At 35.4% G+C, this 17,435-nt stretch overlaps 2 protein-coding genes across 4 annotated transcripts in view; both read left to right on the forward strand.

Annotated features, from left to right (window-relative positions):
• Nucleotides 1-185: 185 nt before the first annotated feature.
• cUnh15orf40 (chromosome Un C15orf40 homolog) overlaps nt 186-17,435 on the forward strand; it is a 149,961-nt gene continuing 132,711 nt past the window's right edge. For 2 of the 3 annotated variants that reach the window (XM_082159071.1, XM_082159070.1), the window contains exons 1-4: nt 186-548; nt 754-871; nt 955-1,082; nt 1,164-1,291. In XM_082159071.1, the coding sequence (XP_082015197.1) occupies nt 408-548; nt 754-871; nt 955-1,082; nt 1,164-1,256 (480 nt within the window). In that variant the 5' untranslated portion in view covers nt 186-407 and the 3' untranslated portion in view covers nt 1,257-1,291. Of the gene's footprint in view, nt 549-753; nt 872-954; nt 1,083-1,163; nt 2,607-17,435 lie in introns of those variants that run through there. The other variant, XM_082159069.1, reaches the window with a different exon arrangement.
• cart2 (cocaine- and amphetamine-regulated transcript 2) lies at nt 12,389-13,760 on the forward strand. Its single transcript, XM_082159172.1, has 3 exons — nt 12,389-12,648; nt 12,834-12,917; nt 13,224-13,760. The coding sequence occupies exons 1-3, from the start codon at nt 12,394-12,396 to the stop codon at nt 13,329-13,331; spliced, it is 447 nt and encodes a 148-aa protein (XP_082015298.1). The 5' UTR covers nt 12,389-12,393; the 3' UTR covers nt 13,332-13,760.

The raw sequence follows: 17,435 nt of genomic DNA on the forward strand, positions 1-17,435 counted from the left end.
CTACATCTAAAAATACAACAAAAAACTACTACTAATATTAATTATGTAATTATATTTGTATAGAGTATAATATATAATGCATAATAAATTATTTTGGTATATATATATATATATATATATATATATATATATATATATATATATATATATATATATATATATATATATATATATATATATATATATATATATATAATATATAAACTGATATATTTTTTGCCAGCAGATGAAATATCTGGTCAAACATTGCAGCAAAAAAACTGCACACTGTTCTGCGCATTTAGCGCGCATATTTGACGCTCTAAACGTATATGCATGTGTTGTTGACATGCGCGCGACCGACAAACTGCTATCATCACAAGAAACTCATGCTGGTCACTCTCACTCAGGATTATGTCTTTTAGCTCATGCATTCCCAAATTCTCGGTTTTGTTCGAATATCTTTTTTCCCACTCGTACACCCCTCAGCATCGTGCAGTCAGACGCGTTTGACGCGGAAACTCACACTTTACTCGCAATACAACACGATGCCTAAAAAGGACAAGACGGTAGGGCTCATTACATACTACAATGGATTATTCATGAATATTAATGTATTTGTAGTGATTCCAAGCCTTACAAATGGCTCTTGGCCTTAATATGAGTCAAGTGTTGACTTTAATTCAGTCTTTAACGTTACGTAGTACAATGATTTTCTGACTGTCAATTAAAGATATTAATCTTGTAACAAGTTAAAACTGTATTCCCATTTAGAGCAAAAGTAACCCTAAACCACCAGAGACACCTCCAGGCCCGGTAACTAAAGTTAAAGACGGGACAATTGCAATAGCAATACATGCTAAACCCGGGGCCAAACAAAACGCAATCACCGGTAGAGTATCGTAAATATATGAATAAAGAAATAGCGCTTATCTATGAGGAGTCCATGCACCACAACCGTTGTTTTTGTGGCAGATGTGTCCGAGGAAGCGGTGGGTGTCGCCATTGCGGCTCCTCCGACAGACGGAGAGGCCAACGCGGAACTGGTGCGATATTTATCCAAAGTCCTGGAGCTGAAGAAGAGTCAAGTATCATTAGATAAGGTCAGCATATGGTGTATTTGAATGTTTTCTGCCCAATATGCAGAATGAGACATTATTAATATGGTTTCAATTTCATCATAGGGCTCAAAATCCAGAGAAAAGGTTATCAAGGTGACTGCAGACATCAGCCAGGAGGAAATCCTGAAGAAACTGAGGACAGAGGCTAGTGGCTGATATACTGAAATAGTTTGTTTGCTTTAAAAGGGATAGTTCACCCATGTTGTTCCAAAACGGTATGAATTACTTTCTTCTGCTGAACACAAAAGATATTCTGAAGAATGTCAGATTTTCAGTTACCAAAGAGTTGATGGGCCTCATTGACTTCCATATTATGGGAAAAATACTATGGAAGTAAATGGCTCATCAACTGTTTGATTACCCATATTCTTCTAAACATCATCTTTAAATGATGACAGAATTTACATTTTTAGGTGAGCTATCCCTTTAAACCACCAACAATTCCAGGATATCCTTATTCCAAGAAAGAAAGAAAAAGTCACATTTTCTATGTCACAGTTTGCATTTTAAAACCGTGCAATATTATATTTAGCCTAGGTTTTTGTTAAATAAAATGTCATGCTATTTTTGTGTATTTACCATTGTTAATTATTTTGTGTGTAATAAGGATGCTATGCTGGGAATGTTGAATGCAGTGAAAACATGTTTGTAAGGATGGGGAAATTATGTTCTTATTTTTTATTATAGTATTTACATAACAAAAGGGCTCAGCAATAAGAATTTTTGGTAACACTTTACAATAAGGTTCATTAGTTTTAGCCCCAATTAGTAATTTAGTCCCAATTTGTAAGTCGCTTTGGACAAAAGCGTCTGCTAAATGACTAAATGTAAATTAGTTAACATTAGCTAACTACCTTAGTCAGCATGAACTAAGAATGAACAATACTTCTACAGCATTTATTAATCTTAGTTAATATTAATTTCAATGTAATACATTATTAAAATCAAAGGTTGTATTTGTTAACATTTAGTTAATGCACTGTGAACTAACATGAACAAACAATGAACTGCTGTATTTTTATTAACTAACGGTAACAAAGATTAGCTAAAACAGTAACAAATGTATTGATCATTGTCAGTTCATGCTAGTTAATGCATTAACTAATGTTAACTAATGAACCTTATTCTAAAGTGTTACCGAATTGTTTTACTAGCTCAAGCTTTAGCTACTTGCCCTGCCAACATCACCCTTGCACAAACAAAAAGGATACATTTTATTTTTACAACATATTTGATGTCACAAAGTATATTTTTCCATTTAATATTTAAAAGAGGTACAGTCCATACGAAATTCATGGAGGTTTTGCACACTGCAGTGGATATTTCTTTGATGGCATAAAAGTTCAGGACAATTATCCAGCTCCTGCCTTTTTTTAAAGACCACAGCTGCGCCTGAAGCCCTCCACCAGTGACAAATGTGTTCATTAAGAAGAAACCTAATGAGTATAGTTATCAGACATTCGCTAAGAGCCCATCAATGAATATTAAAGATTCTTAGAGTCTGCATTTCTGCATTTTTTAATTCAGTTAATTAAATCCTATTTGGTATCATTTTGGACATCAAGAATGTGTCCTAGTCATTTTCAACAGCATATATCATACAAAAGCGTCACACAAATCAAACTCTTTCTGCATCTCATATCATCTGTGAGCTTCACGCATGCATGAAAAGCAAGCAAAGATTTTTGATGTAAGAGTAAAATTAGAAATGAGACACATATATGGTTTTGATTAATTATTGAAGTTCATTACAAAGTGAAGATGCAAACACTCCATTTTTCTTTTACTAAGTGACATTTGAGGCATCCCTCTATTAGAGGAGCCAGGAGGACTGAAACATGTTTACATTTAATCACGCAGCCGTAGCTCTGCTTCCTCCTACATTCATTATTCTAGCAATATAACCGCTCCATAAATGGGAATCTCTGGTTATTTGCCTATTTCCCAGAGCTCGTTCTGTAATAAACCGATATTGCATAGGCCTTATGAAATGTAAACAAATTCATTTTCATCTATAAATGTTTTGACTTGTTCTATTAAAAATTAGTTGTCAGAAATATCCTTACACTTGTTATACAATAATATAACATGCATAGAAGTAGGTCTTGCATTAAAATGTTTGATTGTTTTGTGAATAACCAGTTACTGAGACCTGAAATAATAAATTCTGCTCTAGTTTATCAGCTATAATCAGTGATGGGTAAGTTACTCTAAAAAAGTAATTCATTAATAACTTCTTTAACATTGTAATTAGATTACTGTACTAATTACTCTCTCTAAAAAGTATTACATTACTTGTTACTAATTACTTTCTAAATCCCATATCAACCTTGAGCGGTTGAACAATACAAGAATAGACATGAAACTGCCATTTTAATTCTTTCAAATAAATAGTATAAAATGGTAACAATTATTTTTGATGTGACCAGAGTATTTAAAGGGAGAGGGTTACATTAAAAACACACATTTTATCATTAGACTTTAAATTTTGATGTTGAATCCACTTCTATTTTCCATTCTATTTTTTCTAGTCTATACAGTAGCCTATTTAATGTAATTACATCAGAAGTAACTAATTAAATTACAGGAAAATGAAGAGTAATCCCATACTTTAGATTTTCAAGAGAATTGTTACTAATTACTTAGTGATGCATCAACACTGGCTATAATTCACCACTTTTAGAGTTACAATTAGATGATGGTAAGATTTATATTTTATATTCTTAATGTTTTAGTGATGTACTCTTAAGATCACACTTAAAATCCCATGTAAACCTGTAAAACATTGAACATATAATTTATATGTACTGTATAATATTTGAAAAAATAAATACAGACTACATTTCACTTTTTAAAATGTTGTTGATATTTATAGTTAAAACTTAAAAATGCAAATAGAAACATATTGTCTAGTCATCTCAGACTTTTGGGCCCCACTTAAAGCATCCTAAAGGAAAGCACACATGTATCTTAGATTGCATTTTGATTTATGGAACCTTAAAATCATGAGAACTTCACAGGTTGTTTCGTTTTCGATCTTTAGATTTACTACAAGTGACTCAAGGATTTTTTCTTACTTGTACAACTAGGCTTGATTAAACCAATTCATGCTGTCATTAACACAGTCATGAAGACATATGTTGTTATTACGAGACTGTGCGAATGATTTATGCCCTGTGGATGGTGAAATCCTAGTAGTAATTGAGGAGAAAAGTCTCTTTCAGAGCTAAATGAAGAAGAGTGGGAGGGAGGACACGCTGGCCCTTCGTCTACCGAAGTCATATTTCACGAAGCTGCTTTTCTGAAAGCCATAGAGCGACACAATATGTCATGGTTTAAACACTGTTTAATGGGATGAGTATTTATTAAAGTCATTGTGTGACATATGTTAATTGCAGGATTACTTCATTCAACTGCTGCACTTAGCTATTAAATGTGAGTCACTGAAGTAAAGGATTTATATGCAAGCTCTCATCCTTGACTTAAAACACGGCCCTCTGCTGGAAGTGCAGAAAATACATTCAAAAATAAACACCTTGGCTAAACAAAATTTTGCTTGCAGCTACACTGTAGATTTACATATAAATCAAAGTCTCAGTGTTTACCATGAATATTAGTTTTATCTCTTCTCTTAGCAACATATTTCAGATCAGCCTATAGCAATGAAACCCCACAAGCCCTTAAGACTTACACATTGATGTATTGAACTGAGACCATTGTACATCTATAAGATCAGTTTAATAATGAATGTTACATTTTTAATTACCCGAGAGGACCCACAACAAACAGATGGATACAGTGACAATACCACTTGTTCTCAGGCTACATCCTACTTTTATTGTTTATGATGACGTTACTCTAATATGAAATGAATCCAAAAGGTTTCTGGAGTAAAAGCTATGATCTGCAAATCATTTTATTTAATGCACTTCAAATACAGAATGAACATTTTGATCATCATGAATGGCACATGATCATTAATTTCATAATGTTTTCAGTGTTTAAGAAAGATATCAAGCAGAGACAGAAGAAACCATTTATTATTATTATTTCCATCCATCCATCTTCCAAAACATTTGTCTTATAGGGTTGTGGGTTTATTTTATTTTTTACCAAATCACTTGCCCTACTGTGGATTTATTTTATTTATTCTAAATTTTCTAATATCACACATTTGAAAGGTTGGACTCCAAGATTTCTCCTTGTAACACCAAATATTTGAATACTGTATAAGCATATTTAAAGCAAATATTTAAATATTGGAATCATTGAACAATTGCCAATTTAAATATATGGCAGTGGAAATACTTAACTTAAAATAATTTCGAGAGATCTAATATAAACACATGCAAATATGTGGCAAAATAAATATGCTTATTTCATATATCAAACTTAATGAATGGTGTGATTAAGGTAAATGAGGTGTAAATACACAAAGGGAATGCATAAATGGTTTGAAGTTGGTTAAAAAACATATAGGGTTAATGCGCTTAAAGAAATATTAATACAAACCAATTGAACATGAAACTTTTGGGAATTCCTTGTCTTTTTGAGCAAAGTAAAGGAAAATATTCTCAAATTTCAACCCCAATCAAGCAGTTTTCGTTGCCATTGTTGTTCTGTATTAGAGCAGATTTCCCTCCCCGCACTATCAGCATTTTAATTGAGTATTGGTTTTTTTTTCACACACCCACGTGTAAAACACTATAACAAGCAGCAGCTGTGCCCATGTGAACGTGTACATCCCGAGCACATTATGATATTCACTGGTGATATGGGAGTAGAGGATGAATCAAGAGGAGATAATGAGGCCCGGTCTCTCCCACACAGGAAAAGAGAGACCTCTACAGGGATTCATCTTCAAAGAATGGGTATGTGCTCTCGTTTTCACACACACAAACTCATATCCTTGCACAGTTACTTGGGCCCTTGTAATTAAACACTTTCTTGCCTGGATACACACAACATTAAATTAAGCTTAAACTGAAATAACAAACAGATTTTGAGCATGCATTCTCCTTCAAAAGTCAAGGGCTAATATTTAAGAGACTTTGCACCATGCAGTTTGATACTTACAATATCTGCAGTATTTTGTAAGCTTCGCAGAGCTGATGATGTTACATGGCACCCATGACCAGCCCAGAAATCTCAGAGATCATTAAAAGCGTGGCCTTTGAAGAGTTTCTCTATGATCTCCCTAAGTGTTATTTTTCGTTATTCTTCTCTTTAATCATGGCAATCCTCCAAACACAAATTCCTGCCAAAGTAAATGTACATCATTTAGTAATGTCTGACAAAGCAGCTTATGAGAAAAACTTCACTGAGGCTGCTCAAGCGATGCTCGCACCATTCTACTGACATGAAAAGTAACACAAAACAAGATGACAAGTTAACTCCTAAGGCGCTGATAAAATCAAATTTGCTACCAGCCACTTGCTTTGAGGCTGATCTGCCTGTCAGAATGAGGAATTGGGCAGATGTAGAAAACAGCTGTAAGTGACATGGCCTTTAAATTTAGGGGCCTGTAAGCACCAAAGGCTGTTCTGCCGCCCTGTCTCCTCAGGCCTGAGACATGAGAAACAGCTCTGCGGTGGCCAGTAAATACACACAACTGCTGCTAGCTAGCAAGAGAATTCAAGAACCTTATGAGTGTTGCCTTGTGTCATTTGTCCTGTCTGTTAACATCTGCAATCTAGCAATGCAATTGACATTTGTGGTTACGAGTTTGGTTGTATAACACTTCAGATATACTACATATATATATAAAAAAAAATTTTTTTGATATAATTTAATATTTTTCTATAATTTAATTTAATATAAATACGTGATTTTTGATTCCTGACTATTTATGCAAGTCATCTATATGTAATGTATAGTAGGTACTAACTAGGTAACTCCAAGACTCAAGAAACCGGGCGCTGATCCTAATTATTTTTCCAACTTTCGCCCAATTTCCAATCTACCTTTTCTTTCAAAAATCCTGGAAAAAGTTGTTACATCTCAGGTTCGTGCTCACCCTTTTTTTTTTTTTTATAACCTGTTTGAAATATGTCAGTCTGGTTTTCATCCATAGTACAGAGACTAAAAGTTGTTAATGACCTGCTTATTGCAGCTGATTCTGGACTACTATACTTATCTGAGTGCAACCTTTGATACTATTTCCCATTAAGTTCTTCTAGATCGACTATTCTCTATAGGCATCACTGGTGTCCCTCTTACCTGGTTTAGATCGTATCTCTTCAGATCATACTCTTCATCTGTTTCCACTGGTGTTCCTCAAGGCTCTGTTTTGGGCGCTCTTTTATTAATCATTTACTTTCTACCTCTTGGTTACATTTTTAGGAAATACGGTATTAGCTTTCATTGCTATGCGGACAACACCCAGCTCTACTTGTCTTCTAAGTCCAGTTCTGCTCTTCTTTCTTCTTCTCTTTTGGACTGTCAAGAGATTAAATACAGGTTTTCATGCAATTTTCTCGAGCTGAATACTGATCAAATGGAGGTTCTTCTTGTTGGCACTAAATCCAATTTTCACCTTTTCACTCTCCATTGATAATTCTACAATCTCCCCATCTACTCAGGTTAAGACTGAGTCTGGGTGTCGTCCTTGATAGTACATTGTCTTTTGAAAGACATGTGAACAATGTTATTCGGTCTGCATATTTCTATTTACGGAACATCAGTCATCTTCGTCCATTTCTCACACCCAATTCCACAGCCATTCTTGTACACGCTTTAGTCACGTATTGATTATTGCAACTCTCTCTTATTTGGGTTACCTCACAAACTTCTTCATAAACTTCAGTTGGTCCAGAACTCAGCTGCCTGTATAATTACTAGAACCTCCTCCATTGAGCATCTCTCCTTTTCTCTATCATTTACACTGGCTTCCTGTTAAATATCGTGTAGCGTACAAGATTCAGCATCTCACTTTTAAAGCTCTTCACAATCTTGCACCCTCATCCGATTTGCTTCATAAGCATATTCTTAGATCTTCTTCATCTGTTTCCCTTGTTGTACCCTCTGTTCATTTATTCACCATAAGGTCCAGGGCATTCAGCTGTGCTGCTCCTCCTCTTTGGAATTCTCTTTCACAATTTATAGCCAACGAGAAAGAAATTGTCTGACTACTTTTAAATCCCATCCTAAAACTTATCTATTTAAATGACCTTTCTCTGATTAATATTAAATTATGTCATATTAAACAGCTTTTGTTTTGTTGTATTGCTGCCTTTTTTATGACTGTATGGTGTCCTTGAGTGTTTTGAAAGGCACCTTTAAATATTATTATTACATTCACAATTGTGTCATTGTCTGAAATAAGCCAAAAAATGTTTTACCTTTAAAATCATCTGATGTTTTTTTTTTATTTTTTTTTTTACTTACTGTTAGAAAGTGACATCCTAAGCATTTTGAGACAGGAAGTTGAAAGTCCAAGTTGGGAATTTCGGTTAGAGGTTGATTTGATTCTTTCAGCAGGATGTAATTAGATGTTTAACACTATCAGGGTGTGCTTCACCTGATAAGTACCTTGTCTTGCTCATTTCTGAGGCCTGTTGTTTTGTGGTGTTGCCTAATGATCAATGGGCAAATCAATTGGCTGATTTTTTTTCTCCCCCACAGGACTTCATTTTGACTGTCACATTGATAAACGAAACAGTGGAAGTGGAATGCCTTAAGTCAGTGTTTGACGGACACAATACTGGCCAATTTTTTCACATTCAGTGACTGTCACTTTATGATAATCTTAGATGATTGTGTTAAATGCACGATTAAGAAATAGTCCCGATTTTCCTTTCCGCAATAATGGATATGATGCACTAACGAATTAATAGCTTGTGAAACATTTAACATGTTTCGTTGAACTTCTTTATGACCGCGCTGATTCCAAACAACCTGTAATAACAATTGTAATTCCTGTCCTGTCTTTAATAAACAGCAGCAGGTTTGTCATATTGCAACAAAAGTATTACCACTATAGGATCATAAGTAGGAAGTTAGCTAGTTGTTTAGGATAGGAACAAGCAAAGCGACCAGTCATAAACGGAACAGTGCTTTCCTCATGAAATATTTACGCGCTATTTACAGTAACAGAAACGTTCACGCGCTTTATTTCCTTCCAGCGTTTGAGGGGGAAACCATTGAGGGAAAACGCGTAATTTGAAAAATGTCGTTTTTATAGTTTTACTAAAGTCTGTTCAGGATAAACTACATTAAGGATTGTGCCCAATAACTGACACGTAGTTAATCGGGTCGCGTCACGTGATATGTTCGTGAAATCAATGATGATATCGCGAACATGCAAAAAGACTGATGTAATAATTTGTTATAATTTGTTACATTTATATAGCGCTTTTTCTGAGACCTCAAAGCGCTTCACATTGAAGGGGGGAATCTCCTCAACCACCACCAAGTTGAAAGTTCATGTAGCCTAGGCCTACTGTGAAACAGATATGGGTTAACTATTTTAAGTGTGAAAAACCAACGTGTATAGTCTTTAAGTGTATGATTCTAACCAACCAATCCCACTAATTTATGGGGTAGGCCTAGCAGGTAATGGTTTAATTTTATCGCGACACTCACCCGTAGGTATAGATGGTGCAGGAAACCGTCCTCGATCAGGATATGACTTACTTGGCTAAATCACGTTCGTCACCTTTAACCTGTTGAACATAGCTCATTTATCGTTTATAAACTGTAACCATGAATTCAGAGGTCTTTGCACTTTTCTCAATGCATAAATTACAGAGAGACTGATAGGCTAATCATGTGGAAAAGCATGGTAGGCTATGTGTCAAACACTGCAGGGGTTATGGGACTGGGGATGAAGTTTGCGAGGTTGAGGCAAATGGGGGTTTTGGAAGACGTGCAGACGTGGGCAGACATAAGCGGATCCCAAGGAGACAAATGGGAATCAAATCATGCCCCATAGCGAAGACCGAATATGGCAGTGGAACAAGGGTAAGATTTTAAACCCCTTAACTCAACACTCACTGCAGTGCTAAAAATAGCTGAAGGTCTGTGCACTTGCTGTGAAAACACCCTGTTTCCAAGGCCTTGGGCAAATATCGCTGGCAGATTTTTTGATGTATGTGATTTTAACATCTGAATAGCTAGTTGATGCATGAAGACCATCCTTTTGATCATAAACCGTCAATATTCCATGGTTGTCCACTTTAATATGTGAAAGACCAAAAAATTGTCTTCAATGCCCATGAACTGGACAGTTGCTATACTTCTAGGTAAAGCTAGTTAAATGCTTTCCAGACTAGCCAAGCATCCAGATAAGAGAGATATTGAATGTTGTGATATTTAGTGATATTGAAACCAAATACAGTACTGTGCAAAAGTCTAAGGCATGTTAATATCTTGGAGACGTTCCCGCAGTTCTTCTGGATTTAGTCTGTGTCCGTTTTTTCTGTTTCTTCATGTAATCACAGACGGACTCGATGATGATGAGATCAGATCATACCGGCTGTTGTCAGACTCCTTGTGCATACACAAATCTCACTGGATTATTACAATTAATGGCAAAAAGAATGATTGGAAATGTAAACTGATATTTCCTACACACTACAGCAAAATATATAAATAACTGACTTAAAACCATTTATGGGGGGGGGGGGTATTAACATGCCTAAGAATTTTGCACAGTACTGTACATGTGCACGCAAATTTCTGATTCTTCAAAATAAGCTTGTCTGGTGGATATATTTTTAATGGGAGTTCAGGAACATGTTATGAAAATGGTTTTCATTCACCCATAACCTCTATTTCCGATCCAGTCCTGTTTGGAAAGAAGAACGAGTTTGCTCACCACTGTTTGATTTATGAACTCATTGACAGGGGTTATGGGCCAAATCTTTCCAGTTAGTTTCTTTCCAGCTTATTATTATGGCATTCATTTTCATTTAGAAGAATGAGAATTTTGCAACAAAATTCAATATGGAAGTGAAATTTCCCTGTGAACACACCCCAGTCTGTGTTTTTTAAAAGCTTTTAATGGACCCAGGAGATTGGCTGAATTTTTCTAAAAACACTTGGTGTGTTTGCCATTGATCGGTTATGTTTTGATATGAATGTGGACTAAGGAGAGTGAGTCATATGCCTCACACCCATTGTCAAAGAGTCCTGTTGGGAAATTAAAAACCATCACCTTTGGATATAACGCTTGTACGGGTTAATCCCAAGCAAATATCTTACTGGAAACTTATATATTTCCACAAATGAATGTAACACCTTAACTATGAGATGTATTCTCCAAATTAATGTGAATGTTATCAGGCAGAAATGATTTGATCTGCTGATACACAAATTGCCTATCAAATTCAACCGCAAAATAATTTCCTCTACATGGGACGTCACAGACGGGCAAAAATATTAGCCTATTACATCTACCCAAGTAAAGAGCCTTCCATTGGAAAACTAGTTTTTTCTCCTTGAAATAAAAAAAACCTTATTCACCTCCCAGTGAGGCTTAGACGAGTCTAGACGTGCTTAAGTAGTTGGGTGTCACTTTCAGAGTGCAGATGGCTCTTGGCTCCTTGCAATTAAACATATAAATGAGAGCATTATTCAGCTTTTCTCAAATCACTAAGCAAACTTCCTCTTCAAATGATCACTCTTCAAATATTAGAATGTTTTTGAAGTTCTCATTTGAAGTTACTGAGAAGTTTAGGCATTTAAATAAAGGTAAATAAAGCAAATATCACAAATTTTATTTATGCAGCCACATAATTTCCAATGCATGTGTTTCAAATATACAATTTAAACATATTTAAGTCATTATATAGGGTGATAGATAGATGGATGGATGGATGGATGGATGGATGGATGGATGGATAGATAGATAGATAGATAGATAGATAGATAGATAGATAGATAGATAGATAGATAGATAGATAGATAGATAGATAGATAGATAGATAGATAGATTATACATTTGAATGGACATGTATATAAATATTCATAAAGTCTTATGCAATCAGACTTAAACAGTTATGCATGCCCAAAAATGTTCAAAAGCTGCGCTTATACAATCCTCAGCGCCTGCAGTATTTTCATCTGCTCCTCACCACTGAGTCAAAACACATAAACGGATGTGTCCTTAGTGAAGTTGAAAACATAACATTCCGGGGGCAATATTAACGCATTTGATGACTTGTCTCCAGCGCATTTACGCAATGAATGATCGCGCTTACGTGCGAACGAAATCAATGATAAAGGCGGGGCGACAACAGATCACATAAATGCATGCACTTTGGAGCACATAAAAGGGTGCAAGGCTGTCGAGATGGTTTATTTGCGCCAAAACTTTGAACAGAGACGTATAACGACGTTGCTCGCTCAAGTGCCAAAGCTCTCTCCATTCAGGACCATGGAGAGCTCCAGTCTGAGGACGCGCATGGCTGTGTGCGCGCTGCTGCTCTGCTTGTTGACCGGAGCCAGAGCGAACGAATCTGAGCCGGAGATAGAGGTGGAACTGGACACGAGAGCCATCAGAGACTTTTACCCCAAAGACCCAAACCTGACAAGTGAAAAACAGCTTGTGAGTAATTCATCTTTTTATTGCGCAATAGAAAGCTTAACTTAGACAACATCGTTTATTTACACAAAAGTGCCACAACTTTTAATAGTTTTTGCTTGATTTTTTTTGTGTGAAATATTATATTGCCATGTTTTTAAAGAGATTTGACTGAAGGGACTGAATAGAAACATGTTTTGTCAAACCAGCTCGGGGCTCTGCAAGAAGTTCTGGAAAAGCTGCAGACGAAACGAATTCCACCTTGGGAGAAGAAATTTGGTCAAGTTCCCATGGTATATTTATATTATACATTTGAACATTGCGTATAAGTGCGTGTTGCTTGTGCTGGCGACATTGGTCATTGCGCAACATTGGTACTGTTGCATGGATATTGTCTTGGCTGTTTTTATATATGTTCATCATTTAATAAAACATCGATTTGTTTATTAATAAACAGTATTTGTTAGATGAAAATTCCTATTATTTTATGATCCACTACGTGTATCCAAATATAAGCCTTTACCGAGTGCGCTTTTACGCAGTGACTCAAATGCTGTTATGGCAAAAGTAACATGATCTCTCCTGTTTTCTCTTGCTAGTGTGATTTGGGGGAGCAGTGCGCGATCAGAAAAGGCTCGCGAATCGGAAAGATGTGCGATTGTCCGCGCGGAGCTCTCTGCAACTTTTTCTTGTTAAAGTGTTTGTGATGAAAAATACACATTCCGGAATGGATTGTAATGAGATTGAGGGAATCCATATGCATTATATATCATAAATAACTACAATTTTATTTATATTAATATTTTTTTAAGTGAAGAGACTGAAGACACTGACGCAAAGTTGTAAAGAAATTGTTCTTCAAATATTTGTGATGTAAACATGTGATACTGTCATATTTAATGTTATTCTGCTGTTTTGTGCATTAAAGTGCAAACTTGTTTTGTAAAATTGTATGTGGATCAGTTGCCTACTTCTATATTTGCATAATATGGAAAATGTGATTATGTTTTTGATAAAAAGACAATAAAAATGATTTTAAAGACCACTTTTTGCCATAAAACTTTAAGATAGCCAAGTACTGATTATAAAGGATTATTCAAATGATTGGGAAAGTTCCTACGAATGTAAAGCTAAATAAATTAATAAAATAACACAAAATAAATAAATTGAATGTGATCCATACACTCTGCACAATTAGTTGATATTTTTAAAAAATTTTGTTCAAATACTTGACAGCAGTGTTTTAGGATGGCAGCGTCCAGATAAGAATAGGATTAATAGAGTCTATTGCCCCTTTATAGCTAGACTCACCTCCAAAACAGGTTTAGTTTCCTTAATCCATTTTCAGATTCTGTAAAATTAATTAATAATAAATAAATAAATACGTACATATGTATACATAGGCTACATACATACATACATATGCATACATAAGTATGATATACATAAGTAAATGCGAAAAAATTTGCATTGTGTAAACAAATCAATTCTTCAACTTTTTCTACAGTAGGCTATTTATTATCATATTTGTTTCATATTATATTTAACTAGGTCAATAAAAGGATAAAAAAATGCTACTGCATGTCCACAGGAGAAGCATACAAATATGTAGGTAAGGAAAAAAACAATAGTTAGAAAATAATAATTGTGGATAATTTCCAAATAGCCTAGGCTACTGCATAAAGTAGCACCAGGATAAGCATCATGTTGTCATTCAATCTGTTACAGACCTGAAAATACTTATCTATCCTTTGTCTGTAAGTGCTGTATTTACCTCTTCTTTCTCTTTTTGGAATCAATTAGTTGCAACTTGCTCAAAACAAAAGCTAAACAAGGTTCTGACTGTTCAGACTTCACTTTACTTTGCTTTTGCATAGCTGTCTCTACTAGTGAGGTCTTAGCATACAAGTCAGAGTCTGATTGTTGTGATCAAAGTCTTCAAAAGGAATCCATAATGTAGTTCGAAGCCAATGGGGGAACATAAGTTGATAAAAAAAAAGTTAAAATGCTGGACTCTCGAGTTCAATATTCCTTCTGACTTGTTCAAATTCTGTCAAAATTTAATGAACATGAATCGGCTTCTTCGCAGAAAGGAGCTGCAAATCAATATTTGAAGTGCCTTGCTTTGACTCAGCTGTCCGGAACTATTTCAGACAGACAATTTTATCTTATGGTTATTTGATAAGTTGTTATTCCCAACACGGGCTACATCCGTCCTCACCTTCTTTAAGGTGCTTATGTGTGCCTTAAGACTTATTGCTCGGCTTTATCACTGATGCCACAAATGTATGCTGTTCCCCAAAACCCCTTTTGCAGATCAATATTTCATCATTTTTGGAACGAAAAAAGGGTGTGATGTTGCCCCCTAGAGACATAAAAGAAAAGTTGGGCAAGGCTTGAAATGGCTTTGAAAAGCTGAATGACGGTAATGCTGAATTACTTCTACCTTGTCCTTGAATGGATTTCTGCTGCTGTCAATGTGGAGGATTGAAAATGTTCATACCTGTGATACTTGGTGATTGTGAGGTTAATTGAATGGCCACATTATCAAGACAATAACCGCTAGGAGATTATGCTTCTTGTATGAAACTGACATTGGCAGAGCTCAGTTATTTGCTCAGTACCAATAAGGTTCAATTTCAGAAAGACCAAATTTGGTCTAAGATCTAATACTGTTTGATAGCTCTGAGGAATTTTAGTGAAGCTTAACATAAGAACTCAACATTAAATAAATGTAAAGTATGTTAATAAATATAATATAAAATATATCTGACAATTTAAATGGCTATATTTAAAGCTGCAGTCCGTAACTTTTTTGGGTTAAAAATTATCCAAAATAAATTTTTGAGCAAGTACATAACCAGCCAGTGTTCAAAACTGCTTGCCTTAGTTCAATTCAAAACGGTAAGCTTGTAATAATGTTTTTAATTCGAGTGGTACTGCTGGTAAATTCATGAATGTCTTTGTGTCATTACGTCACCATCTGTACACATAAAGAAGATGTCCCAGCTAGTAAGCTATATTGTGTGTGAGGATGTTGGAGATTTATAGCCTTTTCTCACAGCACTCGATATAATTAAATGAATCGTATGTAAGAAATGTATTTCAATTAATCATAAAATGGCCCTGCATGTCACTAGACATTAAGAAATCATGTTCATTTCAAATACTTATATCACTGACAACAGTAGTCCGGCCAGGATATTGTCATTTAAAAGTGAAGTTGCAGCCCTCAACTGATGTTGATGTTGTCATGTTGTGTTTTGGCCTGAAGCTCCACCCTCCACCTATCTACCAATCACGAAGTCAGTAGTGTTTCGGCATCCGGGTTGCCAGCTCTGCTCTAGTTACCACAGCTGCAGCTACAAACGTGTCGGATAAAAAATGTCTAACGTTATGAAACCTAAAAGACCTCGTTATGAATCAGAAAAACGTCGTGACAAAGTCCGAAATAAAACAAGGATTTGTATAGGAGATGCCTACGTTCCTGCTGGATCCTGCAGCCTAACTGGCAACCTCGAGTCAGGGGGGAGGGGGCAGGGGGAGCGGATACACCGCTCTACAGTAATTTGAAAGTGATTGCAGTACCAGTTTTGGCCACAATCTTACATACGGTTCCTTTAAACTTATCAATTTGATGGCGGATCCAGAAAGGTTCAAACGACAGTTACCAGTGACAACTGGAGATTCACCCCTTGTAAAATGCAAAAGACTTCGGACTTCGGACCGGCTACAGAAAAAAAAGAGACTGCAACCGGGCCCATGTGAAAACAAGGATACATTTTTATCCTTTTGAAAGGTGAAAATTTGAATATATTCCAGTTTTAAATATGCATCTGATTACAAATATGTGTGTTTGTATTTCAAAGAGAACCGGTTCTAAAGAACATTAATTTGTTGGTATGACAATTAGAAATGAGACTGCACAGAAATAGAAACTGAACTACAGGTAGCCCTAATACACATTAAATGTAGTCACGCAATGCTGATGTTGTTTGAGAACAAAGTATAATTTGCACAGTTTGACGTGATATGATAAAGCGATCGTTACATTTAATTAGTGCGATTTACTGTAATGCTTTTTTTCCCTTAGTTGGTCAGAACAAAAGTGGATGCTACTTGTTCAGATGACATTTTCCGGTGAAAATTCTTATGTTGGTCATACTTCCAAAAAGTAGAATCTGTGATTGCGAATGACAGTATCCAGACCGGCGCGGTGACTGACAGCCGCACATTCTCCTCAAAACATTAGATTCATCCGCGCTGTGCCGTGCCGAGGCACAACCCACGTAAAGTTGATAATTCCGCGAATAACTGCAATTGCAGATTTCGAACAGAGATGGCGACAAAGAGGAAAAACTACGGACTGCACCTTTAAAAATACATTCATAAATATGATTCAAATATTTTAAATGATTATTTAATAATTTTATATTTTCATGAAACATACAATAAAATATAATAAATAAAATATATTTAAAATAATTATCTTTAAAATAAAACAAAATAAAATAATAAAGGATTCAACTGCATGTGCCACTGTGTTTAGGTGACACATTGTTAGGAATTCTTAGCAACTTTTGCACTTTTTCATTCCACTAATGTTGAGATTCAGGTTTGGACTTCAAGCCCGACCTTCAGATGGCTTGCTTTGCTAATTTCTGTCTGCTTGCATTCTGAGCCTTTTTCCAATAGCTTGCAGCTACGACAATTTAGAACTTAATATAAATTATGTAAAATACATCAATAAATATTATAAAAAGTTAAATAAATCAATATAAATAATATGTAACATATTTTACCATTTTATT

The sequence above is a fragment of the Leuciscus leuciscus genome, assembly GCF_965113295.1.
Source record: "Leuciscus leuciscus genome assembly, chromosome: 25".
In the NCBI taxonomy this organism is placed as follows: Eukaryota; Metazoa; Chordata; class Actinopteri; order Cypriniformes; family Leuciscidae; genus Leuciscus; species Leuciscus leuciscus.